We start from the raw sequence: 18,833 nt of genomic DNA, 5'->3' as shown, positions 1-18,833 counted from the left end.
AGACGGAGACAGACAGCAGAGGCTGACGTCAGTGTTTCTCCAGCTCCTTGTCCCACATGCATTTTTAAAGAGCAGCTCTGCTCCTGCTGCTACTCCTGCTGCATGCCAATTACAGGAAGAGACGGTGACTCACAGGAAGTGCGTGCACTGCTGGCCTATGAGGAGCCTAAGAGGAGCGCAGGGACCGTGATTAACGATAGAAGGAAGGGATTCATGGAGAAATGATTCATTTTCTTTTTCTTTTCCTTAAAATTCAGAAAAACAGCTTTGAATTTCTCATCATGAGATACTTCCCTCTCATTTTTCATTTCAGATGAGATAAGCATTGTTTCTGAAGGTTGTAATAAACTGTTTAATATAAGAATAGCATTAGTTTATCCTTTGATAACTTAAGGTGATTTGAATTCTCTGGACATCAAGGCAGTCAGACCAACAGGAAAGCGTACAGAGAAGAAGATCTAGAAATGATTGCAAATATTTCATTATTTTTTCTCTGTATTTACATGATTTATACATGCCCAGTTATGGAAATCTCTGCGCTCCCTGAAAATGACGATTGTCTGGCAGTTACATTTCAACATGTGGAACACATCTCATCTGTTCATCTGTGTGTCCTCAAAGCACCTCTATGCAGATCAGCCGGTAAATGATTGCCAGCTGTCTGCGTGAGGCCAGAGTGCCAGCATTGTGCTGAAATTTCCAGGTTTAAAATGGGCCACACGTGCGTCATTCTGGCATTCAAACCTGGCCCTGCTTCCCTGGCTCCTGCTGACACGCGGCAACAGGAGAGCCGTTCACAGGCCATTTATAGACAGCTTCTCTGATAATTTTTCCTGTCTGTTTCACCCCGACAAGCGTAGTCTGGAACTGTTTCCACACATGATTTCTTCTCTCTTTAATCCCACATCCAAGAAGAGGTAAAAAGGTGAAACTGGAGCAGATTCGACATGGCTGCGGTTACGGACCAGCTGCAGGTATTGCCTGCGTGTATTTGCTATAATGTATGTGTTTGCATAGCACACAAGCAGTACAGATGACGTCCCTACTGCAGATGGAGAGGCTTATTTGACAACACCAAGAAAAGTAGAAAGTAAAACAGAACAGAACATGCAAAACAAAACCAGGAAGTGGTGCAACATAACACAACTACTACTTGCAAATTTGGGAGCTCTGAAGAAGTGCTTTTCGGAAAAGCGCTTAACGCATTTTCGAGGAGGTAAGATTCACTGAGCTGGCATCGGTTTGCTCAGGTAGCCCCTTCGCTTTAGACTGTCTGGAAAACGCCCACTCACAGGCTTTCAAGCCAGCGTGAGCTCACCCCGTGCAGGGACGTATATGATCGGGGAGAGGCTGGGTGTGGGCTCAGCTGCAGGTAATTGCAGCTCGTTATTAGAAGGCAGCACTTATTCAGAGCTCCGGGGACTGATGAAAGAAAGCTTTAAAAGGAGCAAACCTGATTGGCTGGTGCTGTTGCTGCGTAGGGGACACTTGTGGCAGGAGTTGTTGCTGCAGAGACAGTAGCAGGCGTAGCACTGTACATCATTGGGACTTTGTTTTTGAGGGTAGGAAAGGGGAGAGGGAGGAAGGAGGAGGAATGAGGGGAGAGGGGAGGATGTGGTAGCAATGGACAGGTAGGTGGAGCATTATGGTGACCATGGTAACAGTTGTGGCATGTGTGTCGACGGTAAAGTTTGTTGTTGTTGTTGTAGTTGTTGATGGTGGTGGTGGTGGCGGATGTGACAAGAGAGCCAGCAAGCCATCGTTAGGGTTACACCGGCAGATGGCATGCAACCATTCACAATGCAAAGCAAGGAGGACAGAAAAAGAATAAAGAAAAGAGAGCATGGGAGAAAAAAAACAAAAAACAAGAGGAGAGAAGCTGATTACAATCACAAGTAAGGAAATTTATACGGAAAATCAGTCTGCTGTTTTTCCCAGAGAAGTTAAGGAGCGTGAGATGTTTGAATTTTTGGCAGCAGGGATGGTAATTTCAGTTTTTTAGTTCATGTGGGCTGACAAGTTGAGCAGCAGGGAAATGCCAGGCAGCTACTTCAACGCACATGCCAAAAACATGCAATTTTGATTTATTTTTATAATATTGTTTACTTTGCTGATAAGGGGCCTGAGTCTTTGCAATTCCCATCCCTTTTAGCCAAGACAAAAGCCCCAGGTACGAGTAATTTCTCTGGGAAACTGATTTAAATTTCCTGATTAACACAGCACTGCAAACAGAAGCTATCCTAGAGCTTAAGAACAGATCAGATCAAACTAAAACTTTAATCATAAACAAACAGTCATTAGCAAGAAAGTCAGTCAGTAGGGAAACAAGAACTTCAAGTCACGACTCCTTCAGGTGATACAAAATGCACATGAAAAGTGTGTTTCACATCTCAGTGTAAATAAATGCAGAGTCTGATGAAAAACAACAGCACATTAGACAGAGGTTTCATCCACGCCTTAAGAGGTCGGCGCAATGAAATACTGACATTTTGTCTCACCTGCAAGAGGCTGCATACACTGCCCCCTCCCACCCCCACCTAAATCAGACAAAAGTGTGTGAGAGAGCAATGGGAAGGTCAGGACCTACCAAGACTGCTAGCAGGAGTCATGCACAAGACTGACCCTGTTGTGTTCATGCACAGAACGACAGAGAGAGAAGGAGGGAGACAGAAAGGGAGAGAGGGGGAAAGAAATTTGTTAATTGAGGGGGAGGAGAACGACAAGGTTAGACAACACAAAAAAAAAACTTCACTCAGCTCATATGCTACTATTACAGCAGTGATGTCAGCTAATAATGAAAGCAAGCACAAGAGTTCCCCTCACTGAGTTACGTATTAGATGGAAAATACTGTTTATATGCAGCTACGAGTCAAATATAAAGCAAACTTAGCCGTAATCTATGAGAAACAGTAGCCATGTTTAGTTGCAAAGCTGCTTGTTTACTATTTGCAGATTTGTGAGTGATGGAATTTGTGAAAAATTTGTGAAGTCAATCAATATCTGAACATTGTGAAGCGCGAGTTCCCAAGCTGATGTTGTCTTTTTCAAAGTTCATTCTTTTCTAATCCCCAAGTAGCCAAAGCCATCTTACTGTATGTGTCTTAATTATTTAATAACTTTGTAGGTCCTTTGTAGAAACAAAATTGTGCCATTAAATAGCTGCAACAAAGGACATTTCACATATATGCTATGAACAAGCCGGGGTAAAAACAATCTAACAAAAAAAAAAAAACAAGCAAAGGGAAAGAATCAAACTGAAGAGGCGAGCCAAACAGCAGCATCATGCATCGTCAGTACAATGATGTGCATGGGCTTCTAGCCAGATCAGGTTTAAATCAAGATGGGTGGGGTTTACTGCAACAGAAGCATAAAAGTAGAACAAGAAACTCCAAATATCTACTGAGACTCAACGGCACTCATTTGAAACTGTACAGATCGATAAAAAACAAAAAAAATCAAGGTGTAAACATGACTTTACCCTGATGAAGACTGAGAGATGGAGGTCCGTTAGGGATCTCAACCCAAAGGAAACAAACAGTGGGTAGCAAGAGGAGTGAGGGAGTGTGCCCTGAAGGCTACCGTAAAAGCTGCAGGGAACTCTTTTTGCTCATAATCAGAGGGCCATCGAGCTACTGCTTGTTTCTGTATAAGGGGGAGGACTTTAATCATTTGGGTAAGCTGCAACAAAATTGTTTTTCTCTTTTCTGTGTCTGTTCAGACAAATCAAATACACATTCCTTCTGACCTTCAGCCTAAATAAAAATAGGCACAGAGCACATGTTGGAACAGTTGGGATTTTTCTGCTCTTTTATATGCTCAGGCATGCGAGTGGCAGGTGTATCATATTGAGATGGTAATATATCATATTTTTTGTTGCTCTGATCAAAGCCGTCGCTGCCCCTCCACCTGGCAGCTATTACGTGTTTTTTATGAGCAGGTGGTAAATCAGGGCTTAGGTATGGCGTGGTGAACGGTTAAAACATTAACACACACCAGCACAAAGGAGCTCGTCGTGTGCCCCATCCTCATGAATCCATTTCTAAAGGAAACGCAAAACTAAACTGTATTAAACAGACGTGGGAGAATCTCCCTTTTAGCTGTGAAATTCCAGAAAGATGGGATTGGGATCAACAGGGGGACGGCTGAAATGCATTTGTGGGTCTAAGTGTGCATGCATGCCCCGCATACCTATGAGCGCATCTACCTGAAGCTGTGTGCTGTTATGTGGGAGCTCTTACCTGTGGGAAAGAAAGTGGGCTGCTGGAGCTGTGCGTTGGCCAGCGCCTGCTGATAGTGCAAAACACTGGGGTTGAACAAGGAGCTCGCTCCGTTGCTCTTCTCAAGTGCTGGTCTCTTTGGTAGGGGCTGGAGGACGCCGTGGGGGAACGCCTTGCCATTGGAAAACACACAAACAGAAACACAGTAGATTTGAACTGTAAACTTCCACAGGTCAACACTAAAATGTTCTAAATCTGTTATTTGTCTACGCACAGCACAACAAGGCAGAAATGGAAACTTGTTTTAACTACCACAAGGACGATGAGAAACTACATCATAGCAACAACACATTAAAGAAAGTATTGTTATAGCTGGAATTACTTTAACATTACATTGTAGTTGTTCATTAATGAAAAATACTAGAATTTCCACTGGTGATCATAAATGATTAACATCTAAACAGTTACGTTTCTTACAGGGTTTCACAAAAACAAAAAGAGCCAAATTAAATTCTGTGAGTGGCTACAGTACAATTAAAGAAGCTACATGCAAAGCAAAAGGTGAAAGGTCAAAGTACCAGGTCTACAGTTGCCTCGAGGGGTCGCTTCATTGCTTTGGCAGTCGACTGAGTCTTTAATTAGCAGGCAGCGAGCACATGATGGCAGTGGGCCAATGGGATTCAAGCGTATTAACATACAGGTAACAGCAAGCAGAGGTGCATCATGGGGGACAGCATTGCATTGTGGATAGGTGAGAAGGAAAAAAACAAAAACAAAAATAATCTGAATGCAAGTATACCACATACAAAACAATAGGCATGCACATAAACAAAAATTTGTTTTGTTTAATTTAAAGAAACATTGCTATTTTTTGAATTAGTACAAAAGCAAAAAAAAGCATCTATATTAACCTTTGGTTAAAAAAAAAAGAAAAAAAAGCAAGTTTCTATGATTTACTTCAACACTACTGGGAAAGCATTTAGTAGTAAACGTTAGCTATTTCTGAACAAGTCAACTTTTAAAGTATCTACGCAAGAACAAAAAGCAGGAAGGTAAACCCAACTATTCTGCCTACAGATGCTGAGCTGACATCTGTACAGAGGTGCTACTAAGTTGTCAAAGTACAATACTACAGCCCTGCACACACAGTTGGGCTTTGGGCCTGAGATGTTGGGCCTGAGAAAATGTCCAAAAGCACACGCAGCAGAGTGGGATGTGAGTGAGGTCGGGTCAAAAGCCCTTCAAATGATCGAACTCTGCCCTCATAACTGGCAGAAAAACCTGGACACATTAAACTAGAGTTTAGCACAATTAGAAGCAAGTCTGCCTCCATCAGCTGCAATGATTAGTGCTAACAATTCTGACTAAAAGTAGCTTAGCAATCACATCCCACGCTGAAGTGCTGTCAACTCCCATTTAATGACAAATTCTCAAAGTAAAACTGCAACATAAGTGCGTGTGGCTTGTTAGTGTGATCAATGAACTCGGGAAAGTGACGCAAGTTATAATGGAATAAAAGAATGTGGAGCTCTGTTTATTCTTACATTTTCCTAAAAAAAACAAACAACCAAAGCATCTTAAACTCTAGAGGCATTTAAGCACCAACGCTCACTAAGCTGATATCAGTTGGGGAACTAACCTGACAAGGTAGCAATAAAGACTTTTATTTCAAGTTTTTGCTTTTGTTTATCTAATAAAAATGCCTTTATATTTGATGTCACTGCTGGAAGGGGGAAAAAAAAAAGATGACATGGATGTGGTGAACACTGCACTTAAGGGGTCCATGCACAAGCCTCTTGCTTCATGTATGTGGATTTACATATCATATGTAACAGTATATCTCCTATCAAAGAACAACAATGCATTGCTGATGCACTGTGGCATTAACAGACTTTAACATAGTGGTTAGTTAAAATGGAAGATGGTCTGATAAAGTGACATGAAAAGCAAAGATGACGGCATTTGACTTGCAATGAGGAAGAAGATCACAGTGTGGGAAGCAGCACATGATGTGGCACAGTAAAACAACATAATCTCAGTAACACGATCTTCCTGCATTAGTTAATGTGTAATCTTATCTACTGTACACTTCATCGTATTTGCTTTAGATTTTTAAAAAATGAATTATGGGTAATGATATTACCTATTTGCAGCAGTGCATCAGAACAGGTTTTATGGATCTCTGCTTCAATAAAAGTGCCGCAGCTTAGGCTAAGAGCTAAAAGAAAATTGGATTAAAGGTGCTGACTTAACAACTTATTGTCCTGGGGTTAACCCTGTTCACCTCCAGCAGAGGCTGTAAGTGCCGAAGGTAAGTTGGGAATTGGGTCATAAAGTTGATAAACTGGAGTATACGAGGAACACAGGTGGGGTGTGACGCATAGCGTTGTGGGGAGAAAACACTGACATTGTGTTCGTTATGAAGCTGTTAAGTTTAGTTGGTAGCTATACCTTTAAGAGAACAGTGCTGTGAGGTTGGCAGCAGGTTAAAGTGCCCTTTGGGTCTCATGCTTCCTTTTACAAAAGGCTGTTTTAATTTATGTGTCTAAACACAACTAACCTGCGCTCACATTTGCCTTAAAATCCACACTGTTGATTCATACAGGAAGGAGAGGGAGAGCAAGCAGCAATGGAGCCAGCCGATGAGACGTATGCGCAACGCATAAAGCATGCCCATGCCATGGAAGAAAAAGAGTCAGACATCACACTGGCGCAGAGCAAGGTGTGCAAGTGCAGTAGCCAAAGGACCATTCAAAAGAAGCCACTCAGAGCCGCCCGTGGGAAGGTGGGGAACAGCCAAGACGGAACGCCAAACTCCTCCCAGCTGTATGTCTGAATTTCCACCTCATTGTCTACCTTTCTGTCTGTGTGTCGCTTATTGTTGGGGACTTTTCAAGCTATAGGCACAGGAGTGTAAACCCCCACTCGTGATGCTACATCCTCATCCATCCCAGACTCAATTTGCACTGATCTGCAGAACCGCACTTATCACTGGGAGCAGTGGAGTGGGATGGGGGATGAGCCAGCACATTGTCTCTGTATGAACCAAGGGCATTGGAAAATAGAAGAGGACTGCGGTGAGATTAGAACATTATAAGATTGTTCTTGCAGCGTTAGACTGATGTGTTTAGGTCTCACTAAAACCCTGTTTATTGTATACAACTGCCTCTCTCTGAGAGAACTATTGTTGAGAGTTAAACTGGCAGAGGTGGGTTTGTTTTGTACAGTAATAAAGCAGTGCTCCACATTTTCTGTTTCTGTACGTGTCATTGTTTAAATATCCCATCGGTCAAGATGATTAGCAAAAATGTTGTGTGCGTAATTGTGCCTATCTGTATTTTGACTATAAAAAATTGTTAAATAAATAGAAAAAGGGATATATTCAGTGATAAATCTGTATTCAAGGACATACAAAAGTCTCTGATCTCTAATCTAAACAGACTTGCTTTGTTAGACAACACTATCTGGGCACAGCAGTTCTGTAGTAATACTATGAAATTCGATTACTTGAGCTTCCGACCTAAAAAAATAAAACCTCTAATAATCACACATTTATCTGATGCATACACAGTACAAAAGATAAAACATAAGCATTCCACTTTGTATTAATAAAAGTCTCAGTCCTTATCAAAAAGTAAACAGATTGCTGCACATAGGGGTTAGAAATGAGCCTTTCTGTCCCATCCAGACTTCATAGCCTCTTTCTGTCAGCACTCTAAACAAGCAGAACCTTGTGAAATGTTACTACATTCCAAAAAGTACAAGCGTGTGTGAGTGTTTTCTGCTATATCACTGTGTGGGTGTGATACAGCAGTCGGCCTGTAATGCTGTGCTCTCACCATGGCTGCAGCTGTGGCGGCAGCTTGCGCAGCCACAGCTGTCTGGTTGGCCTGGTGTTGAGCGGCCTTAATCTTGGCCTGCAGGTGGGCCGGGGGGTGGAAGTACTTGCACTTCTCGCGAGAGCAGCGGCTCTTGATGTAGTCCATGCAGACGGTGACCGTGTTGTCGCTGGTGTCGATCATGGGGCTGTCGCTCGGGTGAGCAAAGCGGCAGTCCGTCTCGCCGCGGGCGCAGTTACCCCGCTGGAACTCACGGCAAACCTGGGAGCAGGAGAGCGAGGTGGGCGAACAAAAAAAACACATGAATATGGACAGACGCACAGATGGATGCACGCGACAAAGGAAATAAACAAAGTGTGAATGCTTTAGCTTTTAGAACATGACACAGAGTAAAGTTCATGCTAATTTCTTTTTTTCCCTGTCATTCTCATTTTTGGTTTTCTACAAAGTTTTCTTGTAAAGTTGTCTTTGTAATAATAAAATAGGACAAAAAGTGGAGATATTTGGGATTTGAGAGGTGTGTTTCAGTCTTGAAATTAATCTGAGCTGCAAACCTAGTTAGGGAAATAAAAAACAAATGTGCTTCTCTTTTTTCCTTTAAAACACCATAAATTTGTTTAGGGCTCTGAAGGAGAACCGAGAACTCAAATCACTGAACCGGTCAGTGTTCGGCTCCTCATAGGCTTGTGCGTTTGACTCCCGCTCTGGTACTGAGACATACACGAGTGTTCGCACATATAAATGAACAATAAAGTCCACCTACAGCTTCAGGTAAAGCTGCACATACATGATGGCTTTGTGTAGGAGTGCATATACGTGTCTCAGAGGGATGCTGTTTAATTAGAGCCTGCTCCATTCAGTTGCTAAGTGATAGCACTCTAGCAGAAAAACACATACAGGCACACACCTACGCATCACCTCCAGGTCTTAGGGAGATTACTGTTTATCTTGATAAATATAGTGGAGAGAATAGAGAGAGAGAGAGAAAAAGCTCCACCTCGTGCACTCTTTCACAATCACACAGCTATTCTCAGAGTTGTTTGCTACAGGGGCAGATGGAGACAGTTTAAGCTCCTACAATACAGTTTAACTGCGACTGTCTAGCAAGTAGCAGTTTTTCTTGAGCTAAATCCAATTCAAATCACCGTAAAATCACAGTATCTAATTTCTGACTTCATGTCTGCGACAAAAGCCTTAATTATCTCAGCCAGTGTTAACATAATCATGCTTCTAAACATATGCTCGAAGGTAATTAAGTACAGAAGAGATTCAGCTTCAATTTAAAATGTATATAAACAGCTTGTTATTTTTATCTCCTAAAGGGACATTTATTCTTTTACAGACAAAACTTCTTTTTTTCTTTTTAATCAAAGAAACAAGCTATTAGGTTCAATTATTTTATTACCACTCCAGGCTTCCGTAAGAACTTTTATTTGGAGTTATTCCACTTCAAAAGGTCATAATTTACATTAAAGAATGCAAAGATGCTTGTCTGAAATTCCAAATCTGAATTTAATTAAAAGTTTAATGGCAGCAAAGAACTTTCCCTTGATTGTGTTCATTTGATGGTAACTCCTGTGGCAACTAAAGAAGTATTTCTGTTGGGAAAGTGAACACGAATACTCAGAGGTTGTTCTGTAAACACTCTGGAATGAACCAGTCAGATTGTATGTTTCAGAACGTCTCTATGCTTTTGTTTTTTTGCAGGAGTGTGAGGACTTTGTCACCTCCAGCTTGTCGGTACGCAGAAGTTTCTGGTTGGAGGAAGAGCCGGTGTTCACTGAGACGGGCGGGCTTCCAGGGACGATGACGGGGGTACTGGGCATGATGTCCGTGGGTACCAGGCCCATGCTGTGGGACATCGGAGTCAGGTAAGGTGTGTAACTCAAACCTGCACTGGAACCCAGGCCCTGGCTGACTTGAAACGTCTGCTATGGAGAGAAGAGCAGAGAGTTTGCCACCACTTTTTTTCCACAAACTTAATTAAAATGCTAAAGAAACAGCAGAATGGCAAAGATGTGAAATGATGGATGAAGGAGGGAAGAACGGGAAGCAGAGGCAGAAAGAAGGTATAGAGATGGAAAAGTGCAAGAGAAGTGAGAGAAGAGACACCAGAGACAAATGAACAGAGAGCACAGCTGTGCAGAGAGGTGGGGGTGACAGGTAGATAGAGAGCTGGGAGAACAGAGCGAATATGGCTGCAAGAAAAAAGCGAGAAACGAGAGAGTTTTTCTAACCTCTTGTGTATCCTGGAAAGACTTTGCTGAGCATGCATATTCTGTTTTAGTTTGGCCTTGCCTTACATTGAAGCAGTGAAACACACCCACACCTGGCAGCTGTCCAGTGCAACGGCGGTTTACCGCTGACTGCCGAAAAAAAAACGCTGGAGAGCATCCGGGAAGTTTTGTGCATTGCAACAATGACAACTGTAGGAACAAATTATGGTCCCTCTAGTCTGAGGTGTAATCTCAAAACACGGTAATCTGACGAGTGAGCCCAAAGTAAATCTAATCCAATGAACTTTAACTGAGCCGACCTGACATGACACGATTCAGGTAAAATATATTCTCAACGGATCATGTCTGTGTCTGTTAAAGCTGTTGCTATCAGGTAAATCCACTCAAAAATCATCTCTACGCATCAACTCTTAGAAATCCAGTATAAAAACATGGTATTGTGAAGGGAAAACGCATCAAATATGTGATCTTGCAAAAATATTGACTATAACTGAAATGATGTAACATAAACAGCATGTTTGAACAGGACCAAATCCAAACTTTTCACAGCACAGCAAAACAAGTCATGTTTTTTTCACATTTCCAACAGCCACGAAGCAACACTAACCACAGGCTGCATGGTGGTGCCAGGGATCATGAACTGCATCTGCTGAGCCAACATGGCCGCCGCCGTCTTCTGCTGGATCAGGTTATTTCGGCCGTTGATCTCCAACTGGGTCTTGAGGTGAGCAGGCGGGTGGAGGTATTTGCAGTTCTCTCGCGTGCAGCGGCCCTGAGGAGGAAAACGAAGTTGACCGGTGAGAATCGGACACAAACCAGGCCATTTCCAGAGCTGGAAATCTGAATGAACTGAAAAGCAGCTTTTGATGATAAACCTGCCTCAGAACAGGTTGTGTGTCTGCTTGAGGATGTGGCAAATACAGAACAGGTATACAAAAATACATAAGCATCCATTTCTACCGCAGACTTCAAAACACGAAGCGCTTAAAGGCAGTACACAACAGGGGGTTTCTGCTGGTCTAGTGGGGCAAAAGTTCTCAGCACTAGCTTTTTAACCCTACTAGATCTTTGTCATGTCTTCATCTTGAACACGTTGAGTCATCAGGCAGACAAGAAAATGAGAAAGGCAATGATAGACAAAGGTTAACCGCTCTTGTTCTGAACATCACAACTGAATATCTGCAGCTTTCTGATGGACAGATCTTCCCGTATTCTCAGTGGAAATGCAAATGCAGGGCCGACGGGGTCAGGCTTACAGAAACCATGGTGGATCAAGGCAATTACACTGTCAAACCTGAGGCTAATGGCAAACGCAGTGATCCAATATGGATTGCCTCTGCAGTCTTATTGCACAGAGAGCAAGTGCTGGAGAGGAGCGAGGTCAGGAGGGAGCAACAAAGAGAAAGGTAGAATAGTAGTGGAAGGTAGAAAATGAATGTGAGGGGAGTAAAAGACGCAGGCAGAGGGGACTGATGGTTTGTACAGAGGGATAAAAGGGGAAGAGGACGTGACATGGCTGGCGTGACATGGCAGGTTTTGGTCAATGTTAGGGAGGGCAGAGGGAACGGAGCATAAATCAGAATCAGTCTAGTGTGAGGAGGTCTGCTGCTTTGTCTAAATACCCCTTAACTCCATGACACAGACAGCCCACGGCACAGTGTCCTGATTAGCAATATCATTCTCATCATGAGCGCTCTCATTTCCTCTTACAAGGAAATGTGACAGGTCTGCCTAGTGTCCACACAGTGCTTGGTAATGTCTGAGCTTAATTACGCTGCACACAATCACCATTTCAAGGCCTGAATGACTCAGTCAAAATGACAACAGGCCATGTTCAGGATGTGCCTCGTGTGATGTGGGGGTCTGTAATGATTTGTATCATATTTGACAGGGTTTCCAGCTGAGCGGTGCAATGATTTGTGAAAGTGGTATTGAACCAAAACAGTCGACCTAAAGTAGAGTGACAGATAGTATATTAGTATATTATCAATATTCAAACTGTTAGCTGGACGCATTTTGAGTCCGAATCCAGGGCAAGCTGCATTGCTGTGGTGCTTCTGAAGTTATGCTCCTTGTGAACACAGATTTCCTGACTTTTCCGAGGTTGATGGCGGCACCGAGTTGGCTCTAAAGAACCAATGCAAGTCAAGTTTTCAAGTCTGACTAACATTAAAGACACCCCACAGAACATAAAATATACTGTTGGAGTGATTAGGATTTATTCAGTTCGATTTGATGCGCAAGAGACTTCAAAGGATATTAAGTCTGTAAACACTATAAGCTTCACTGAAAATGTTGTTTTCATGTTAGTAACAACACTAGATATATGAATATGGTGTTTTCCATGTAAGACACATATGTTGAAGCTCTGTAATTATGAGAGTCACGAGGTGGGAGGGTCTGACCTCCACAACCTGGTGTGAAAGCTCCACTGATACCCTCTTCACTCCTGCTTTGTGGTTCACACACACAAAATCACACCTGCCCACACATATGCATACTAAATCCCTCAATCACAACAACGGTCACCCACACAGGCATGTGTGTTTGTACAGATATACACAGTGTTGCTCACAAACGCACAGCTTTGCTGAGCCTCATCCAGGCCAGAGGATCTAGCACTGAAGCCCGCAATTTGAAGCCTCATAGATATCACAAATAATTGCCCTGTGCATCAGCACCATCAAAAGTGGCAAAAAGATATGTGTGCCTATGTTGTGTGTGTGTCTTGTGTATCCATGGCCATGAGAAAGAGTGCGTGGGCAGGTGTAACTGTGCAGGAGAAACTGTGTGGGCGAGTGTGATTGTGTGTGTGATGCTGGTGCTGAAGCTGAGCTCTGGACAGCATCCCAGACCGAGTCAGTGGGGAAACGCAGCATCACCACTGCGCCCTGTAGAGATCAGACACAGACGGACACAAATTACAACGCCTCTACAGGCCCTCACTACACACTTTGTCAGTTAGGTGGACTGAAGAAAGAGGCCATTATCCTTCTTTTTGCCCCATGTTTTGTTCATTTATAGCCGCAGGGGGAGAAAAGCTTCTCACAATTGTTCATCATTATTTCCCTTTTAAAATGATGAGATAAATGGTGGTGAAACTACTTGGCAGAGTGGTTCAAAACGCTCATGTGCTGTCTTACTAAGTGCAGGCCTTGCACTCGAAAAACCTCTTACTTTAATCTAGTAAAATTTAGTTAGAGCCTTTTCTTGCAGATCTATTCACAATCTATCACCGTGTCATGTTTGTTCTTTGCATAAATTAGTATTATTCATCTTCTCCCTTCTCAAATTTCAAGGTGGGAGAAATAGTAAAAAAAAACAAATACTTTCATGAGGGCTGCCATTGTAATAGAAATTTCAACACGAATAGAAAGAGGTGAAAGAATGCAATGCATCATTTAATTCTAGTTTCACTAAAAACAAAGTATATCCCTTTAATTCTTAGGTTTTATGTTTCAGGACATAATGCAACTCATCTTCTCTTTACAGGCCTTCAAATGAAGTGAACAGAGCCTCATATGAACAACAGAGTCATGACATATCACACCGTTTTATTCATCAAACAAGTGTGTGAAAAACTACGCGCACCCACGGTTCAACAGCTTGTAGAACCACCTTCAGCTATAATACGTTGATGTAATCAGGTCGGAGTCCAGACCTTGATTGGGTCACTGCAACACTTTTATTTTTTCTATTTAAAACATTCTGTTGCAGATTTGCTGCTGTGTTTTTGGGACTCATTGTCCTGTTGCATGACCCAATTTCAGCTGAGTTTTAGGTGTCAGACAGATGGTCTCACATTTGACACTAGATTACTTTGGCATATCAACATCATTCTTGCATGTTATTTCTCAGCTAGATTCAAATGGGCCTAGGCACTCTGTACATGCTCCACAGTTCTCTTTTTGTAAAAACAGTCAAGTGAAAATGTATGTTAATACAGCTGAATTCCCAGTAAAGCTTAAAGACTATTTCTGTGCATTCAAATTAAACATCTCCACTTTGGTCTGGTCTGTACAAAAGACATTGTTCCAGATGTGTTGTGGTTTGTTCAGATGTAACTTTATAAACTCCAAGCTGTGCTGCCATGTTCTTTTTAGAGAGAAGAGGCTTCCTCCTGCAAACAAGCCATACTGGTTCAGTCCTTTTCCAAATTATAGTCATGATCTTTAACATTTAACACGCTAACTCAGGCCTGTGGGGTCTGAGATGTAGCTGTTTGTAGCTTCTCTGAGCATTGCACGGTCTGACCTTGGGGGGGGGGGGACTTGCAAGGACGTCCACTCCTGGGACGATTGTCAGCTGCCCTGAATGTTTTCCACTTGTGAATAAGATTTTTCACAGAATTAGGGACTTAAGGAAGTTTGTACATGACCTTACAGCCCCTCCCAGATTGATCATTCCTCCTTGGTAGTGTATTACAGACCTGAATGCTGCAAGCTCTTATAGGTGCGTTTGGACATTTGATTAGCAGCAAGCAGCAGTGGCTGCTGCTTATCCTCTAAGGAAGCTGTAAGGGTGGACTTTTCCACACACTGCTTCACCATTTCTGTTAAATAAATAATGACACCGTGTAACATGCCATGTGTTGTTGTTTATATAAGACTAATCAACTAACTTGGTAAAAGGCCAGACTATCGGTAGTAATTTGCATGAAGTCAAAGACTCACACGAGCTTTATAAACTGCATCTTTCACCAAACAAAATTTTCATTTTCTATAGTATCATTATGTATTCATGCAATGTCAATCGAGTCATAACACACTGGACTTGATTAGTCATTAGTGAGTAGACTTAAATCAACAACAGATGGGTAGAGTTTTTGAATCGGATGTTAACACAAGTGTCGGTGTAGGTACAAACTGAGGCTATGAAGAGCTTTCATTAGGATGAGAGGGTACCATCTTGGAAAATGGTATAATTTAATTAAATCAAGTGTCATAAATGCAGGTTCTACAGTTACTGATATGAGGATTAAGTGTGATTCAGGAGAACCAGCTGATACTGCAAACTGGCTTGAGTCAGCACTAATGGTGGTGTTAGCACAGCCTTCATTCGAATTCATTCGTTCTCTGGATCTTTTTTTAATGTCTGTTCCTGAAGTCAGAACTGAAGTGGGAAAAAAGGCGTTCAGGTCTGCGGCTCCATTTTTTCTAGTTAAATAAATAAAATAAAACGTAAGTTTGATTTAGTTCTTCTTCCTGCAGGGTTTTACCCCCCAGTACATTACTGTCCTCTGCAGAATCGTGAGGACGATACGTATTGTCAGAAAAAGAAAAGATGAGTTTGTTTGGCAGAATTTCATCTGCATTCAAACTGAAAATATAAGGACAGGTAATCCAAGGCCATGATGCAATCATTAAATTCAGGGAGTTATGAATCTTTAGGTTCTGTGCACGGTGGTTAAAAAGCTCTCGCCCACATCAGCACTGAGTAAAGCTGAAAATATAAAATCTTTATTAAAACATCCTAAGAACAACGCACAAAAACAGCTACAATAAAACTGGAAAGTGCTCATCATGATTATAGATAAAGGCTGCAGGTTTAGAGGCCACACTTGGGGATTCAAAGCACATAAGAGGAGGAAAGCTGCGCATCACATGTAAAAAAGTGCAGTACTCATGGCTCACGACCGGTGATGACGGTGCTAAAAAGCAGCATGCATGACTGATGACAATAGTGTGCCAGGATCTGGTTTCAAGCCTTTATCCCTTTGTGAGGGTGGCAGACACAAACGCACAAACTCCCACACATGCAGTGCAAGTGCACAGTGTCTAAGCCACCCACCCAGAGCAGAGCAGAGCAGAAATCCATTCATCACGTGCACTGCCTTCGAGCAGCTGTCTATGAAAAGGATCTTTGAAAGCACCGTGGCACCTCTGTGGTTCACGCGCCAGCCGCCACTGCGTAGCCATGGCTACACAGAGAAATTACACCTTTCTCCAGGGAGGCTCAGTGTAAGATTCATGCTCTGGAATACGTTCATAATTGCTGGATTTAGAAAATCATATCCTCTGCACCACAGAGTAAAACAAACATCAGTGAGGGAGAGATCACGGATATATTAACAGTTACTTTCTGATGTAGAGCCGGAGTTCAAGCTTAGAATAAGACTTCTCCTCATTAAGTTTGTCCCTTACCAGTTATAATTCAGTAATCTGACCAACTGAGGTTCCTTCAGTTGTTTTTATTTCTTGTAATTATGGGTCTTGAATAATTTTTGGAAATCCATTCAGGCAGAAAGCAGCTTTTTTACCCTGAACAAAAGGTGTTCACGACCATGATCTGAACTGTGAAATGGCCATTATTCCGCGACTGTCAGGCATTTCTCTTGTGTGTCTAAACCACGAATGTCTTAATAAAAAGGATATCTCCAGATTAACATGATAAGGACCTTTTGTTATCATTCGTAGCATTGAAAAGGAGGATAGTGCGTGTAGGGAGTCTACCGACCACACACCAAATTAGATGCTCAGCTGAAAAACTGTCAGCAAAGGGAAATACAAAGAGAAAAACAACGAGGCAAACATTTAGCGCAGCAAACACGCTGGCATGAGCAGACAAACAAAAAAAATAATTAATGCAAACAGGCTGACAAACTTCTCATTGGGGATTCAATATTCCATTTGTTAAAAAGCAACTATCACAATACTGAGTTTAATCTTGTTGTGATGTTGGATTTGTCTGTTCCAGTTGGGCCAGAGCTGTGGAAGCAACAAGTGACGAGAATCGATAAAAAAGGCATTATTCTGACCACACACGCTCTGAACCGCCACTGACCCACTTCCTTAATGTATTCTTCCCCCAATGATGCATTTAGCGTCCGCTTTGGATATCTTTCTATAATCAGCAGATGTCATTTTAGGGTTGAATATGAACACCCGATTCACTTCCAATATTGGATAAATTGCTCCACCAAAGCTAGAGACAAGGTGGGGCATGTTTTCAGTGCATTCTTTCTTTCTTTTTTTTTTTTTCCTGTCTGACTATTTGGCAGCCAGATCACTTCAAATCTAACCAGCTGCATATCATGAAACTTGGCAGAGGTGTAAAATGGACAGATAAGAAAAGCTGGGGAGATAAAAAATTCTTTCACGTGGTGCTCTGGCCCAAAAGGCTCATCTCTAATTGGCATTAGCATCCCCTGCCCGGGCTTTACCCCTGGCATCTTCACCAGTGGTTAGAAGCCCTTTCCATAACCCCCCACCTTCTTCATCAACCCAAGTGAATGGTCAGAGTGATGACTGTTGTTTGTCTGTGGGTGGCACAGACACAGAGGGCCAGTCTTCCACCCGCTCCGAAGAATAGCGCTTCAGTTGTGGGCCCCTCCGTTCACCACTGTAACATTTGCATTTTACCCTCAATGGGCGCTCTATCCTGAGGCCTGCTGGAGACAGAGAGTGGCCGCCTATAGACTGCGGCCAACAGAGGAGCTGGAAATCTCCTTGTGAGGGCAATTGGAAACGCCTTCATATTACACCACTGTGCTTCCAATCACCTACAGGAAAACAAGCATGTGGTGCTTCTCCAAGATGGATAAACATTGAAGGAGCTATGCTTTTCCTTCCCTTAATCAACACTTCAATCTGGAAAATAAGATCGATGGTAGCACCTTGTGAAACAGACATACATGCATGCAGGTTCTACAGTGAGCTCATATGTTCTCCTGTGAAGCTGGGTAGGCTTTACATATCTGAGTATTCGTGATGTCTTTGTCATGCTTGGGCAGTGCTCAGTGACATGATCGATGGTAGTTTGACTGGTGGTTTTGGCAGACTGCAGTCTGGAAAGAACGATCACCAAAGAAGATAATGGGGAAGAGAGCTTGGAGGCAAGTAGGGTCAGCGCAAAGCAGGCTGTAAGGAAGTGATGCTCGATCGCAACACCAAGAGGCAGCGGCACCCTGTAGGTCAGCGAGATGGGACTGTGACTAGTAGCGTTGCTGGTCAGATATAACACAGATCATGCTGACTCTGGCGAGCAACAGATGGACAGAGAAAACACAACATGCTTTATATTCCTCAGAAGAGACAGTACAACAAACACAGAGGCATCTCTTGGAGACATTCTCTCTCGTGCTTAAATTTGTCCAGCAGCATCTGGTTTTAGGATGGCTGTATCCGTCAGAGTCTTCTTTCTCCAGTTTATCCCATTGTGCTGCGCAGCGTGAAAGAGGAGGTCCTGCTTTGAGAAACTGGCGCAAATTTTTCTGACATGAAACCTGTGATATTTGTAATCCCCTTACAGCATAGCCAAAGAACCTCTTGTATCTCCACTGACCAGCGAAGAAAGGAGGTGGAAAAGCACTCGCACGTCCATCTCTCCTCTAAATATTCTCATATATTTCTTTCTTTTCTTTCTAGCTAAGTGGCTTGGCTCCGCTCTGTCCCATTTATGTCTATCCTGCTGTTAATGCTCAGTAATCTGCATTGCTAAGAAATAGACAGGATTCATGCTGTTCCTTTCACACTGGATGTTCTGCTTACAGATGTCTGTATTCATGGCTATAAATATCCAAATGAGAGCAGTTCTTGACC

General features: G+C 42.6%; 1 protein-coding gene across 13 annotated transcripts in view; it reads right to left on the bottom strand.

The window, feature by feature from the left end:
- mbnl2 (muscleblind-like splicing regulator 2) overlaps positions 1-18,833 on the bottom strand; it is a 46,795-nt gene that overhangs the window by 5,708 nt on the left and 22,254 nt on the right. For 3 of the 13 annotated variants that reach the window (XM_072363979.1, XM_072364118.1, XM_072364055.1), the window contains exons 3-8: positions 10,901-11,065; positions 9,784-9,987; positions 8,057-8,317; positions 4,796-4,849; positions 4,239-4,389; positions 2,588-2,623 (exon numbers count right to left, since the gene is read on the bottom strand). In XM_072363979.1, coding sequence (XP_072220080.1) covers positions 2,588-2,623; positions 4,239-4,389; positions 4,796-4,849; positions 8,057-8,317; positions 9,784-9,987; positions 10,901-11,065 — 871 coding nt within the window. Of the gene's footprint in view, positions 1-1,453; positions 1,549-2,587; positions 2,624-4,238; positions 4,390-4,795; positions 4,850-8,056; positions 8,318-9,783; positions 9,988-10,900; positions 11,066-18,833 lie in introns of all 13 variants that reach the window. The other 10 variants (XM_072364552.1, XM_072364254.1, XM_072364187.1 and 7 more) reach the window with 10 other exon arrangements.

This window comes from Leuresthes tenuis, unplaced genomic scaffold (assembly GCF_036924035.1).
Source record: "Leuresthes tenuis unplaced genomic scaffold, fLeuTen1.0.hap1 SCAF_1, whole genome shotgun sequence".
NCBI lineage: Eukaryota > Metazoa > Chordata > Actinopteri > Atheriniformes > Atherinopsidae > Leuresthes > Leuresthes tenuis.
The sequence above is the reverse complement of the archived record's forward strand: the minus strand, read 5'-3'. Positions and strand labels throughout refer to the sequence as shown.